Consider the following 15,510-nt stretch of genomic DNA (forward strand, 5'->3'; position numbering starts at 1 on the left):
GGTGGCCAAAGGCGATGGACGTGAGGTGGCCGACTGTGATCGTGGTGATGACATACGGTGCGGGACCCATAACGGTAAACTATATCTGACGTGACCTTGCTGTCTGTCATAGCTGGGTCAGTATTATATACTAGGCCATGGTTACACAACTTTCAATAAAGATGACATAATTGTGTTATCTTTAGAAATAGTTTCAAGAATGTAAAGTTACATTTATATTACAGTTACATTTTTATCATACAGTGTTGGAGGATGGCTGCCGGGGATTAAGACACTGTAATTTTAAGACAAGCCCTTTGGCTCTGTCATTCAGTAAGCGATCATCCGCTCAGGCATTTCTCTTAGATTTACATCTATTGTAGAGAGTGCTTTGATAAAACGGGAGAAGTTGCAATCTTCATGGTACTAATGCTACGATTTAAAGTTGTTATCCTGCAATCAACTAAATGCAAAATATCGCTAATGATCAAGGAATACACTTGCCACATATGATCTTTCCGCATTCAACATGCCGTGAATGCGGACTCTCCCACCTTCAAAAAAGTTTATGAATTGGCATGAAAGTGATGTCGCTCGGTTCAGAAAGAGCGAAATCGAATATCTACCAAATTTCACCGAAAAATATTCACCGGTTTTCAAGATATTAGACTTTTACTTTTGTTTACTTTTTTTGGGATCTCCGCTGTTTCTAGCGACTTTATTTTAGAAGTGCGGCGTTTGCGGCAGATGTTGCGCGCAAATAGCATATACCACCGCGTGCTACAAAACGTTTTAGTCAAACATTTAAAAATCGTTAGATATCTGCGCTGACGTCACACATTCAGAGGGGTATTCCTAAGCATTAGCCCCTCTGAATCAAAATGCTGCAATTTTGAAATTCAATATTTCCGATTTAAGGCATTTCTCGATGTTGTGAGTGCCGAAACCGGTAATTGTGAGCCAGGGACCCCATTTTGGCTATCTCAACTCAAATCTAATGTTAAGGTGGGAGGGTCCCTTTAAATATGAGCGCCGTTCTGTACCTTCTTACCAAATACCAGCAAATGGCATGGTTTCTGGTTGGAGCTAGAATAAAGGAAAATAGCGTTAAGCTATAAGCAACTGCATGTGGAACTATGCATCGTACCTTACATGCATTTGCTCACGACGTCAGTAGCAATGCAGGGAAATATTGTGTTCCTACTAAGGTCTATGAGCAGCAAACTTATTCCATCGCTTACCAACGGGCAAAGACGAGCGACCCTGGGGCCGAATTCACCTCGACTTTGTAAGTCAATTTTCTTTCGTAAGTAGGTATAACTTGGTATTTACGTCGACAGTTCTAAAGCTTTTATCGACGTAGTTCACGTGATTAAAAACAAAATTCATAGAAGTAGGTTATGCGTAATAAATTTCTTACCAAAATGATCGACGTGAGTACGGCCCCAGTTCAAATACTCAATGCTACATAAGCGAAGAACGTGGATAATCGATAGCATGGGCATTCAGCCTAAAGCATTTACAAAACCAGCAATGTGTGCTATCGAACCTGGCATTCAATTCCAGCTGTCTTGTAATAGCTCCTCACGGAAATGCACACCCATTCGTCATCCACCTCACGTAGCACGTCACAGGAAACCAAACTACGAACGTCTATTGAATTCACGCGACGACAATCTATCTCTGACATTTGCCAGGTGACGGCCTCTGACACTGCTGGACTTCCGTTTGGAGCGTACCATTCCGACCGTTAGAAGGTCCACGAGCGAGCGGACTGCGAACTTTGAAACTGCGCGCGTGGTCGATACGAGTAGGCCCGTGCCGAGAACTGCCCCCAGCTCAATGAAAAGCCGGTCCTCACGGCTCGTAGATCGTCAGAGACCGGGACAGACGATTGGTGGCACGGCTAACTGACGTCGGCTGTGAGCTATACTGCCATGGGTGTGAGGGAGAGAAAGGAAAACGATGGAGAAGAGAGGGAGAAAGAGAGAGAGAGAGAGAGAGAGAGAGAGAGAGAGAGAGAGAGAGAGAGAGAGAGAGAGAGAGAGAGAGAGAGAGAGAGAGAGAGAGAGAGAGAGAGAGAGAGAGAGAGAGAGAGGTGAATGGGCAAACATTTACGGCCATCAGCCATGCAACTGAAATACAATTTAGACTCAGGACAAATATGGGACCCCTGAAATGATCAAGTTGTGGAATTATGCTGGTGTTTCCGTATGTAACAAATCCACAGTTCGCGTTATATAATGGCGTGGTCATTGCGCATAGCCCAAAGGCGATTGTGGCAGCATAAAATTGGTGACGCCGGTCTTTCAGAACTGGCTGTTAATATTCCAGCAGGTATGGCGCAACCTAAATTCAGTAACATTGATTATTTCACTAACCATACACATACGACCTCACGTTCTATGTGTACTGTCTGCGTGTCGAATATTACATGGCATCAAAACAGGTTGCTACACGGCTTTCTGTTTGTGACAATTGACCAGTGGCGGCGGATTCGATTTTGGCGTGGGGGGGCAAGATCCCAGTCGAGATGATGTCATAGGCGGATCCAGAAAGACGTTTCCGACACTGTAGGGGACATACCCCCCGAAAAAGTGTCCCAAATCCAAAAACTCCTCGGATTCCGATTCCTTACGGATCTACTGCTGAACAGTATAAAGCAAAAAATAAAAAAATCCTGATAAAAGTGTTATTATTAGGAAACATAAGGTACGCTTTGTCTATTTCGGGCGATGCAGGGGCCAGGGGAGGGAGAGTAAATATTTATACTCATACTCATACTCATATATTTCGGTTACATCCAAGAAATTGGGTTTTCAGTAAACCACGTCATACATTCAGTAGTTCAAAACTCATACCTGTACATACAGGACAGATTCTATAGAGGTTAAAACACACCACACATGATAAACTAACTGACCACATTGACCTAGCGCAGCCGGATTAAACATGCCGTTTCTTAACCATTTTACGGAACGCCGCCAGACCGGTGCAGCCTCGAACAGGCGCAGGCAACTCATTCCATGAACGAGTTGCGCGACAGATGAATGAGCGCCGGGCAAGCTCAGTTCGCACGCGCGGGACATGAAGCTGACCGTCACTGGTTGCCCTAGTGTTGCGGCTCGACACCGCAGTACGGTGGACGATGCGGCTGCGGATCGAATCAGGGGCATGCGAGTCATGCATCAGTTTAAATATAACATGCAGATCATGCTCACGCAGTAGCTCCTGTACAGCAGGCCATCCCAGTTCCTTGCGGGACGCTGTCACACGGTCGCAACGCCTGAGGTTCGTTACGATTCTGACACAGAAGTTTATGCATTTCTGCAGTCTCCTGAGCTGTGTGACTGTGCAACCGCCCCATACAGACATGCAGTACGTTATTAGCGGGAAGACTAGCGCTTCAATCAGGAGCTTACGGGTCTCGCGCGGCACGCGGTGTCGAATCCTTGACAGACCGATCAGTACACTATAGCACCGGCGCAAAATGTATGATATGTGTTTGTCCCATGTCAATTTGCTTTAAATGCCCGCTCCCTGGATCCGCCAGTGGACGATGTAACGCTTTTCGTATTGCTGTATTAGAAAAAAAGTTTCAATGGGAAAAGTTGTGCCATAACCCGATCGCATATTAGATGTTGAAGAACGGTTCCAAACCTTTTGAAGTAGGCGAGCGCTTTCCTTCAATGAGGTAACTCGTTAGCATTTCCTCTGTTCATTTTACGTTCGATTTCCGTTTAACCTTCCTTTAAAAAGTATTTCTGAGACAGATATCAACTAGCTCACAGCGGGAGGAGACCGCTCAAACATTCAGAGACAGTCGGTCGCATCTAAACCTATTGGGACAGCCATCCGCCAGAAACCCTCCCCAAGGCAGTAGCTCGCCAACTAAGCCCACCGAGACGGGCTGTCTCGATGGGTTTATACAGTTAGCCTACACCAAGGCTTAACTAAGGCCCAAATGCTCGTCAAGCTGGGAACGGAGGGCTGAGGTGAGGGAGCGTGGCGGTGGGCTGGGGTGAAGGAACGGTGGACTGAAACGAGAATCCAGAAGCTCTGGGTAGGGCGTTTCTTTTAGGGTGCGCTGACTGCGGTAAGGTCCAAATTATCACACCAAATTTTGCCACGACATCTACCGATTCAGGCACTCGAGAATCAGCGGTCAGTGATATCTGCAAGAGCATTTCCAACCCAGATTCAGCCTGGTGTCAGGGTGCCTCAGGTGGCTTTAATTAAAGTTGCACATACCTCAGTGCAGCCAGTCTGTCGCCGAAACCATTCGGAACAGACTTCAACAAAAAGTGAGACAAGGTTAGTGCTATCGTTATAAAAGTGCCATTATAGCCTTAGGCCCCGTTGGCTTGACCCACCGGAAGGTGGTAGTTATCGGACGCTGCGGGGCATACTCATTTTTCCAAAATGCCTCAGATTTCGCTTTCGTGTTCATAGGCGGCGGAACGGGGAGCGCACCGGGGCACCGTGCCCCCCTTTGATTTTGGCATTTTAACGTTAGCGCTATGGGCGTTGCATGGAAAGAATGGGACCAAAAGTCGGCAGGCCCTTAATTGAAGGTGTTCCGCCGCTACTGTTCGTGTTTGATGCTCTTTATTCTATAGTCAGCCTTTAGACAGAGGGGGGCCCACTAATGATCAGTGCCCTAACCCTCAAAAGTTTCCAACACTAATTTTTACTTTTTTAATAGTGAAAACTGAAATAAAGCGGATACTGAACTGTGAACATCCAGTTTTTACACTGGCCCCACACAAGCCTCCGAATGCCCAAAGCAGATCTCTGATGACTGGCCTTTGGGTGTCATACCATACCGTGCATTGGTCAATGTCGTCAATGTGTATGACCTCGGCGTTTACCATTTTATGCGCTGGAAACTGTTGCGCTCGAAGAAATCAGGGGAGTGGCTTATTATGAGCGCTCATCAGTCCTAACTACCCGCAAGCGAATGGCTAGCCATTCCGTCTCCGCTCGCTTGCGATTTGGTATATGTAGGTACAAAATAGAGGCAAACGACCACTGAAGGTATGAGTTGCGTCTCTTGCACGCATCTATAAATCGAATCTGAAAAGACAAAACAAAATGATATAAAGCGGAAATGGTTAGCATTCACACATATTCAAAAGGCACCGTTGGACAAACTGTAGGAGCGCATAGCTGCAATATCAGGTTATGGAAATTTTCCTCATGTTTAGGGCACAATATGGAGGGGCAAGAATATACGTTTGCCCCTCCTCCAAAAGTTTCTTAGGGAACGATGCCTCCTCTGCCACCCCGTAGGTATCCGTCGCTCCTGAAGCGGTCACTGAAGGCCTGGGTTTCCGCTGCGTCACGTTGACGCTTATAAAGCCTCCAAAACTAGGTTGAAGAGAGGAAAACTTCAATTGAACGTGAACGCTTGCCATTTAAGAAAGGCAACGTATGATAAAGTTACATGGGCATCTGGTTACATCTTCAGATGATCGAACAGAATAATCAGGTACATGGTTTCTTGTCTAAGCTTTGTCACAAATTATGGGGGGGGGCAAAAAGATACTTTTGCCCCCCCACGAGTTTGCCAGGGGGGGCAGCTGCCCCCCCTGCCCCCCCGAATCCGCCGCCCCTGCAGTTGACACTGAACACACAGCACCGTCTAAGAATTCAAACACCTTAGATACTACACTGGTCAGCGCCACAAAAGCACGTTCACCAATTCATTAGCGGCATTCACACATCACCGGGCTGACAAATGAGCGGTAACAAGCTTTGACACGCAAACCAAGAAGGACATGCCTCAAGGTCTTCGTGACTTCGGGATACGAATCGACATCCTTCGCTGAGTTTTCAGGTCACCTCTCATGAAACCTGAGCCTTGTCTGGGACAAAATCGTGAGACACACCATTTGTGGGGTTTTACTACGGCGTGTTTGAAATGTACTTCGACGTAAATGCATGTTGGTCACCGGAGGTAGGACAACTTCTGCCAAGTGGGCGGAAATGACGTCAGGTGTCCGCTTTCTCCAGTCGATACTGATACGCGTTGTTAATTAATTGTCCCATCTGCATGCGCACTATCTTATGTGTGCATTGTGCAATGTGCACTGTGCAGTCAATGCCTTAGTCATTTCATTGTGATATTGTTGAATCGTAGAATTTCATCTAAGATCGTTATCCCCGTAAAAGCTTTTGCACAGTGTTGTAGACACGCATTAGTCTGCTTCCGCAGAATTGTGCTAAATAATCATAAAGACGCAATTAACCTGCGCATGACTGGGGGGGCTCTACAGAGCCCCCCTCCCGTTTTTCAGCAATATTTTCTAAACCATTTGACAAATCAACCCGAAACTTGCGGTACCCTCAGAGGCATTAATTTGACACCTTGCGTTATAATTTCAATTTTCTAGCTACCATAGGCCGGAAATGACGTCAGAGTAACGTCATGTCGGCCGATTTTCATGCAAAATACTGAATTACGGCAAACGCTCTCAAGAGCTCAGTTTTAAAAGCTAGATCCATTTTCTTTGCATGAGTGGACTACAAATACACGTAGCTATCAAACTGCTATCTGGAATTTTCGAAATTTGGAAAATTGTAAAAAATATGTATTTACAATTACAAAAAAATATATTTTTTGATTTTTTTTCAAAAAGTTTTTGACTTTTCGCAAAAACCGGGATATATGTGATAGAACACACACTGATGAACTACCTTTGCCAAGTTTTAGCCCAATGTCTTCAAAAATAGCCAAGTTATTCGCATTATTGTCAAAATTCTACAATTTTATGTTTTTTTTTTTCAAATCCATTTTTCAGTATGTTTTTGACGTCGTATAGAGCAGTATAAATGGCGTACCATCGTGTTCCTGAGCTCAAACTGCATCTGATAGGCACTTTTTTGTTGAAAAATTTCATTTTCAAAATTTGACCTTTTCTGACCTGAAAGTGACCTGACCTCCGGTAAATTCAGCTGACAATGACCTCAAATGACACAGACGACACTATTTTCGAAATCTACGAGTAAAATGGACCATAAAACATGCGTCACGTGACCGACACATGATATACAATTTTCGTGACCTAGGATGACCTGGCCTTGATCTTAAAAATTCGAAGTAAAAGTAGTTCGGTACCCTCAGGGTATCTAAGGCATCCGTAAAGGAGTGTGTAAACCAAAAATGAGCCTGATCGGACCGGCGGTCCGGCGGTCAGAGCCTAAATTGTGAACTAGCAAAAATGTCGATAATTTTTACTTTGACCTGACCTGTGACGTCATCAGTAACCTCGAGGTCAATGAAAATAGGTTTCGTTCGACAGTTTTTCCAGGGCTATCAGACGCCGTTTGAATTTTGACGATCGGCCCAGTAGTTTCGGAGATAAGAGGGGGGGCTCTGGAGAGCCCCCCCCCCAGTCACTCACGTTATGGAAAATACCCCAGTCATGCGCGGGTTAAAGCATACCACATGATAAGTGGTATGACTCTGCTGTGCCCATTGCAGCTTATAATAAACGAATCGCAGAAAATTGTGCGCATAATAACGTATACAAATGTGAGTCTTTGATACTCTCATCTAAGCTACACCATTTCTGCTACTTTTTGTGAAAAGGTCACAAATGTTGCAGATTTAGCAGTCTTTTTTCTACTACTTAGCGTGGATAAGCGTACAACCAGTTCCGTTTCGATTCGCTTCTGTTAGAAACGTTCAACGTCAATGGTCCCTGTTGAATGCTCATAAGCTTTTAACGAGGCCATCAGAATGATCGATGATCATAATTAAGTTCCAATACGATACAAGAAGAAGCAAACCGACGTACTTAAGACCTGAGCCTTATATACCCTGCTTCCGTAATGGATCAGTTGCACTGTCATTGCTGTCTAATTGTGTTTTAAATGGTTGTTGCTTTACCCAGTTACCCACACATAGCACATGTGCGGGACAATACTTCCATAGATGAACAGCTTATCGTATTAGGTAAAGTGAAATGAGTTAGGTCTGCGCAAAAGAATGCCGATGTGCACTTTGGTCGGCAGGCGCGTTTGATTGGTTACATCTCAACCAGATACGAGTAATGCAACGATGCCGTGCGGGTATTAGCTAGCATAATCGCATGCTATATGCACATCAATACTGTTGGCATCATCTATCCAACCATGTAAAAACTGCGATAACCTTCCTCTCAAAGGCTGTTTGCCTCACATTATATATGCATTATATTTATTATATTATATATCATTATATCATTATATTATATTATATATGCATTATTATGTATGTATGTACGTATGTATTTACGATCAGGAGCAATCCACACATGCCGCGGCGAACTATCGTCAAGATACGCACGTTGCAACACCATACCAAACTGAGATAACGAACCCCTGCCCAGCGGCTACACGATACCACCAGACTGAAACTACGTCCACTGCAATAGAGAGATCAACAAAAGAATAAATACAAGTATCTGAACATGCTTGACAGGCGATTCATGACCCCATAAATTTGCTGACTGAAACGCTCATCGGAGCGAAGTTTATGGAAGACACTGTCCAGCGAAATGACACACGCCCTGGACGGCCGACCGGCATTGCGACATTGCAAAAAGTGTGGTGCATCGAATATTGATATGGCTCTGTAGCGAAGCACCCACTGCCGTTTACGAAGCGCTGTGATGTGTGTCTTTATGTCATGTAGTTGTCTGCCTCACTGAATTTTTTTTCTCGAGTCGCTTACAGCTGCCATTCGCCCCAAAACGTTCATCGTTTCCTTATCGGTGTACGGAAACGAGCAAGAAAGCCGCAGCCTGGTCTGATGATGGGGGCTCAGTCGGCACATTACCGAGCGCACTTCCTTCTCCGGTTCCCCGTAATGCCACGCCCCTCACGGTCCCCCTCCCCCTGCGTCGGCCGTCGGCGCCGCCCGCCGTCGGCCGGGCGGCTCGTCGCCGTCGACGTTAGTCGGTGTCGACGGGCCGGCGCGGCGCGGGCGCGTGCGACGGCGGCGACGGGCGACTGACTGCGGTATGCGCGCGGAGTGAGGCCGGGCGGCGGGCGCGGGCGTGCGTGGCGACCAGCATGGCCCGGTGGTGGGCGGCCGTGGTCGGGATCTGCCTGGTGGTGCTGGGAGGCGCCGGAGCCGTGCCGCGGCCGCAGGAGACGCCAGGAGGTCAGTCACTACAGATGCAGAGACACACAAAGACACACAGAGACACACAGAGACACACAGAGACATAAGAGCCGTGCCGCGGCCGCAGGAGACGCCAGGAGGTCAGTCCAAAAACACACAGAGACGGAGCAACATACACAGAGACACACAGACACAAAGTTACAGAGACAGGAGCCGTGCCGCGGCCGCAGGAGACGCCAGGAGGCCAGTCACTACAGATACAGAGACACACAGAGACACACAGAGACACACAGAGACATAAGAGCTGTGCCGCGGCCGCAGGAGACGCCAGGTCAGTCCTGAACATGGGTGGAGCTTTTTCAGTGAAGTTGGTGGGGCAAAAAGTCGTCAAACTTAGTGTCTGATTGCCAGATCTAAATGAAATGCTAGACTGAAACATTGCTATAATTATAGAGATAATCTTTTGCATTGCAAAGACCTGTCAAAGCTCCTCGATGCGAAAAGGATTTATTTGCCAACGACCACAGTCCTACAAATGAGCTAAAGTTGGTGAGGAAAAACGCTTATTGGTGGAGCAAAATGCCAAGTTGGTGGGGCAGCCGCCCACCATCTGTATAGGAAGCTCCTTCGCCCCTGGTCCTGAACAGTGAACAGTGAACACACAGAGAGACAGGGAGACACAGACAAACACAGAGACATACATGGTCCCCCATAAAACGTTATCATTTACTTCTTTTGTAATGTGTATCTCCGAGAATATACGTTGGACATAGATATACGATATACTCGTAAAACAACATATTTGAGCTCCTCCAGGCTCCGTGAGCTGTCCTCGAAGACATCAGCCCATGTGTTCCTACACAGAAAGAACGCTGTGGGTGTGAAGTCCGGTGGCTGTGGAAGTCATGCCTTGGTGACATCCTTGGAAAGCACCCACATCTTTTCAGGCACAGCGATAGCACTCTTGAAAACCTACCGTTTTGGGAATCTGAATGTCTTGTCATAATTCTTCCTTCACACTTCAGCACGTAGCAGCACGTCCATTCAATGAATAGACGAATGACGAGAACCATTCAGTGCCTAAGGAACTTCAAGACACAAAACATTACATATACCAGACTTTTATCGTAGAGTGTGACAGATATAGTGGTGCAGACTATTCATAAACTGTCCTGCGGATCAATAAGACCGTCACTACCTTTGCAGTGATGATACCGCTGCGTGCTCGCTAGAAAGTAGTCGCCGCCAATCACCTGTCATGTCTCAAGTGTCGCTATTGCGACGGCTCATCGCTCAATAACAGCATTAGCCGCAATGATATGTAAAAGCGCGCATCCAAAGCGCTTATAGCAGGAACCCTCACGAATACCAATATATGCTTCAATTACCACCTAGAGCTGTAGCTCAAAAGCTAACGTTTGGAAATATGAAGATCTGGCTACCGCACAGCTCTCGGAACTCCTTTTCTACATCAGTGAGGCCCCTTCAGACCACTGAATGCAGCGAGTCCGCTGGTCACCTAACCAGAATCCAATCACAGGCGTTTCAGTCTCTGGCCTTCTTTTCGCCATAGTTTCTAAAATTGCCACCCGCCGACGCGTTCTTCCTCGAACTGTCGACGCCAGGAAGCCAATTCCAATGTCAGATACAGCAGTCTGTTTCGGCTCCTGGAACTGGAAGGACGCGGGAGAGGGAAATGTCCCCAGGAGGCCTTGGGCTGCTCTTCGATTCCTGAAGAGGAAGGGATGTACTGAGCTCACTGCAGGCTCCTGGCTAAGCCCTCAGTTCCCCTAAGGACGGAAATAAACATCCCCACTCCTTTAGATCCCTTAGCTCCTGGAAAGACAAAGAAAGACGTGTTCACTCCCCCAGTGAGCCGTTATTAGATTTTTTTTCGGATCCCGTAAGGACGAAGGGAGACATCCCTACCAAACCATGGTTAGCTCTCTCAGCTTCCGCAAGGACTAGAGTTGCAAAGTTTTCCCCAAAGGCTGCTACCGGCACCGCCCCGCCCCACAAAAATTTTCTGGGATACCGGCATGCTACCACGCCCCAAGCAAAAAAACCGCCAAATTACCGGCACACTAAAAAACCTGCATTCTTGATTCTAGCTTACCCCTGCAAGAGATGCCACATTTTGGCAGTTTCAGTACCCCTCCCACCCAACAGCCATCCATTGTCCAACCACAAATACCAGCAGGCTGATTTTGGCTGAGTTGGCCCCACAAATACCCACAATTTTGAAACTTAATTCCAGTCTATAACTGTTAAAATATCACCTGTACTCAAAGAAGTATTGCCTACAAATAACTATTACATTCATCAAAAAGGTGAGGACAAAAAGGACTTGAATTACTGAAATGTGTTTTTGAAGACTGGATAGTGAGCAGTAATCACATTTACATTTTACAGGTGTTCTAATTTTCCATATTCTCCTAAAATGTTGCAGGCACCAGCCAAATGTTTAAAATCTAGATGGTCAAAACATAGGTAAACAAGTACAGATTCGGCCATCTTCCTAACTGAGGAAGCGAGATCAACATCTCAACTTTTTCCTATCAACTATGGCTTGCTGGTTCGTGAATAAGATACGAATCATGTAACAAAATGTGTTAATAACTCACTGGTCCTGAGAATAGTCACCAAATAATATGTATACCTAAAACGATATCTTCCATCCTTTCCAACCTCAAGCGGGAACAAACACAAGGTTATCGATTTCGAAACAGATGCGCCATAACAGAGGCTTTTAACCAGCTGATTAAAACGCTGCAAAAAAAAGAGTTCAATGACTGCAAGCCACTGCCTCGTGAATGATTATATTGATAAAAATTATCCAACACAATATCAGATTATAATGAAATCAACATTGTAGTGTAATTCACTGCAAAGAAATTCATTTCTCTTCAGTTATTCAACCAAAAGGGTATATGAATAAATATTACGTCATCAGATTACATCCATTCATTAGGGGAGAGAGAATCTTAAAAGTAAATCCTTGGTTGTCTAATGATTTGCGCCACTTTTTGTCAATTTTGCCTGGATGATGTGTTTTCTTGTAAAGATAAGACAAAATGCCAGTTCAAATCCATTTTCATCTAATTATGGGACCAAAGTCAGGCTCAGGGCTACCTAACACCTGCCTTTTCAGCTGGATTTTAGTGTCAAATTCTTTGTAGAGTTTCTCAGACCACATCTCAAGATCTCATTCTCAGGACTCAAGGCCAGTTTCCAAACATTGTGTTTTTGGGTGTTTTGATTCTGCCTTTTCCCCTAGGGAATGTTGTCATTAGCATTTATTTATTTCATTGTGCTATACGTATTACCTACCATTAGACTTACTAGTTTATCGTGCTTTTGCAACATGAATGAGTATTCTTCCTTTTATAGACCACAGTAGATTCTAATTCTAATTATAACCAACCTTGTGAATTTAGTGTGAAATGCTGAGGTCCATGTGTTACCCCTACACTTAGCAATGGAACTTCTACCACAAAATGTATCTTGCAGTGGCTAATATTGCTGTTACTACAATTTGAGAGCCTCTTAGTGTCCAAAGTTTGAATCATTTGCTGATGATTTTTTTTGGGCACAAAATCAAAAATACCGACATGCTACCGGCAAGACATGCCAGATACCACGAATAAACCTGCGGTAGTGAAAAATTACCGGCATGCCGGTAGTGCGGTAGGGAAATTTTGCAACTCTAGCAAGGACGGAGGGAAGTGTTCCCTGCGGGTCATGGGTACATTCTTTGGTACTTGAGAGAACGAAGGGAGTCGTCCTCAATTCCCAGCTGGCCGACTTGCCCCATGGGTTCCTGGTGAAACGTTAGGGACGCATGTAGCATGTATGTAGGTATCTCCGTTCCCGTAAGGACGAAGAGAGAGAGAGAGAGAGAGAGAGAGAGAGAGAGAGAGAGAGAGAGAGAGAGAGAGAGAGAGAGAGAGAGAGAGGAGAGAGAGACATTTCCACATGGATCCCTTGGCTCCTGGAAAGACAAAAAGAGTCACCCTCAATCCCCAGCGGGCCGTGAATCCCCAGCGGCTTCAGCTGGGCTCCTGAAAGAACAGAGGAAGCCGTCCCAAGTGGACGTTGGCTTCTCGTACTGTTAGCCCTCCCTCGATCTCTGGAAGGACGGTGGAAGCGTTCCCATTTCCAAGAAAGCCGTCGTTGGCTTTTCTTGTATTCTTGTATTGCATAATATCACCAACAGGCATGATCCCTATGATAGGTGAAGTCAAAAGATAAAATACGAAAAAAACATGCACAATAAACTATCATAATAAAAACAGTATTCTCATGTACATTGCCCTAGAGTCTCACGGATCCGGTATAGAGGACGAGGCGCCTCTTGATGCTTCCAACAGGATCACATAACACATCAGTTTGAGGCTGGGCTTCCAGAAATTTGTTGGTGGCACGAGGACAGCGCGTAAACAGGCCGTTTGCAATGCAGTTCACTCGCCCACGCGGCACATGGAACAATGTCGACACAGCGCTGCGTGTCGCTCTGAGCGGAGCGTGTAACGAGAACGACCGTAGAAGATGAGAGGATGACACCGAACCTTTGAATACCTTGCACAAAAATATAATGTCACTCTCAATGCGCCTGGCATGTAGCGATCTCACGTCGAACAGCTTCAGCAGGTAATGATATTCAATCGAGTCATGGTGAACGTTCGTCATGTTTGCCAGCCAAATCAAAAACTTGTGTTGGACACGTTCCAAACGCACGAGATGACACTTGGAAGCACCGGCCCAAACTACAGAACAGTACTCTAGGATGGCCCTAACATTTGCATTGAATGCCGCGAACACTGCTCTCCTGTCCAGTTTGCACCGCGGAGAGGTCGCCTGGAGGCTCCGCATGAGTAGCCCTAGTGCCCGATTGGCCTTTGAAATAATCACATTTGTATGGTCTGCAAAAGTAAGTTTTCGGTCAAGTACCACACCCAAATCACGAATCGAAGTCACTTCCTGCAGAGTGCTACCACTGATTTGATACACAGATGGATATATGTCTCTTTTGAGCGTGATTTTAAAAGTTTTACACTTCGAGGGATTCAGCTTGAGCCCCCAGACCGCCGCCCATTCCGTTACAGCATCAATATCGTTCTGGAGCCTTTGTACATCATCGTGATTTCTAACTTTCTGAAAAATCTTCAAATCATCGGCAAACATCAAGCAATCTGTCTTGACGACAGATGGCAGGTCGTTCACAAGGAGCGAAAAAAGCATCGGACTGAGCAAACCGCCCTCCGGCGTTCCTGAGACGACTGGGGCCCACTCTGACACCTTGCCGTTTAAAACAACTCGTTGCTTGCGCCTTCCTAAATATGACGACAGCCACTTCAGAGCCAACCCTCTCACACCATACATGTGTTCCAGTTTGTACAGTAAAAGACGATGGTTAACGCTCTGGAATGCACTTGAAAAATCTGTGTATACCGCATCAAGTTGGACACCCTCAGATATTGCGTCATATCCACTGGACAGAAAGGTAGCCAGATTTGTGGCGCAAGATCGGCCCGGCATAAAGCCATGCTGATAGGACGAAAGTAGTGGCTGAACATGATGCATGAGTTGCTGACCGACTACCTTTTCGAAGATTTTGGCACAAATTGGGAGAAGTGATACTGAACGATAATTTTCGGGTGAACTGCGAGAACCTTTTTTGAATATCGGAACAATGTTTGCCTCAGCCCACTGTTCAGGGAAAATACCGGAAGACAGAGAAGACGAGAAAATTTTACATAGGGGGACAGCAAGCTCGTCGGAGCACTCACGCAGTAGGCGGGCACTCAGGCCATCTGGGCCACATGCTTTACCTACTGGGACGTTTCTCAGGAGATCGCGCACCGTCTCCATCGTGACGTTGAAGGACATGATATTGTCCTGACTGGCCTGCGAGATGACTGGAAAATGGGTGATGCGTGGGTTGGAAAACTTTTTTGAAAAGGTAGAGTTTAGAAGGTTGGCTCTGCCTACGTCATCCGCGACCTTCACGCCATGGTCATCTAACACTGCCATGCCCCTGTTCTGCCTGAAACACTTCAAAAATGTCCAAAAACGCTTCGGGTTAGTCGCAAAGTCTCGAACAAGACTAGACAGATAACGGTCATGTCCATCACCAGACAGTCTCTTAAATTCCGATCGCTTCCTGACAAAATCTTCTTTGATCTGAACATCACCCGGGTGACGTTTGAGTCTCTCAAACGCAGCCTGCTTGAGTTTGAGAGCTCGCCTGACACCAGCATCAAACCAGGGTGGAAATCGCTTTTTCATCGTGACAGTAGGGATGAAATCGCGTACGGCACCATCGACAATCGTATAAAACAAGGACACGGCTTCATCCGGATGCATACCATCTAACATTGACCACGGTACTGCTCTAAGCGCTTGTCTAAGTCCGTCAA

At 46.1% G+C, this 15,510-nt stretch overlaps 1 protein-coding gene across 2 annotated transcripts in view; it reads left to right on the plus strand.

Moving 5' to 3' along the window:
* Positions 1-8,935: 8,935 nt before the first annotated feature.
* Positions 8,936-15,510, plus strand: part of LOC122364739 — a 44,474-nt gene continuing 37,899 nt past the window's right edge. For both annotated transcript variants that reach the window (XM_043335554.1, XM_043335470.1), the window contains exon 1: positions 8,936-9,130. In XM_043335554.1, the coding sequence (XP_043191489.1) occupies positions 9,040-9,130 (91 nt within the window). In that variant the 5' untranslated portion in view covers positions 8,936-9,039. The remainder of the gene's footprint in view (positions 9,131-15,510) is intronic.

Source organism: Amphibalanus amphitrite, unplaced genomic scaffold, assembly GCF_019059575.1.
Source record: "Amphibalanus amphitrite isolate SeventyFive unplaced genomic scaffold, NRLGWU_Aamphi_draft 000003F_arrow, whole genome shotgun sequence".
Taxonomy (NCBI): Eukaryota; Metazoa; Arthropoda; class Thecostraca; order Balanomorpha; family Balanidae; genus Amphibalanus; species Amphibalanus amphitrite.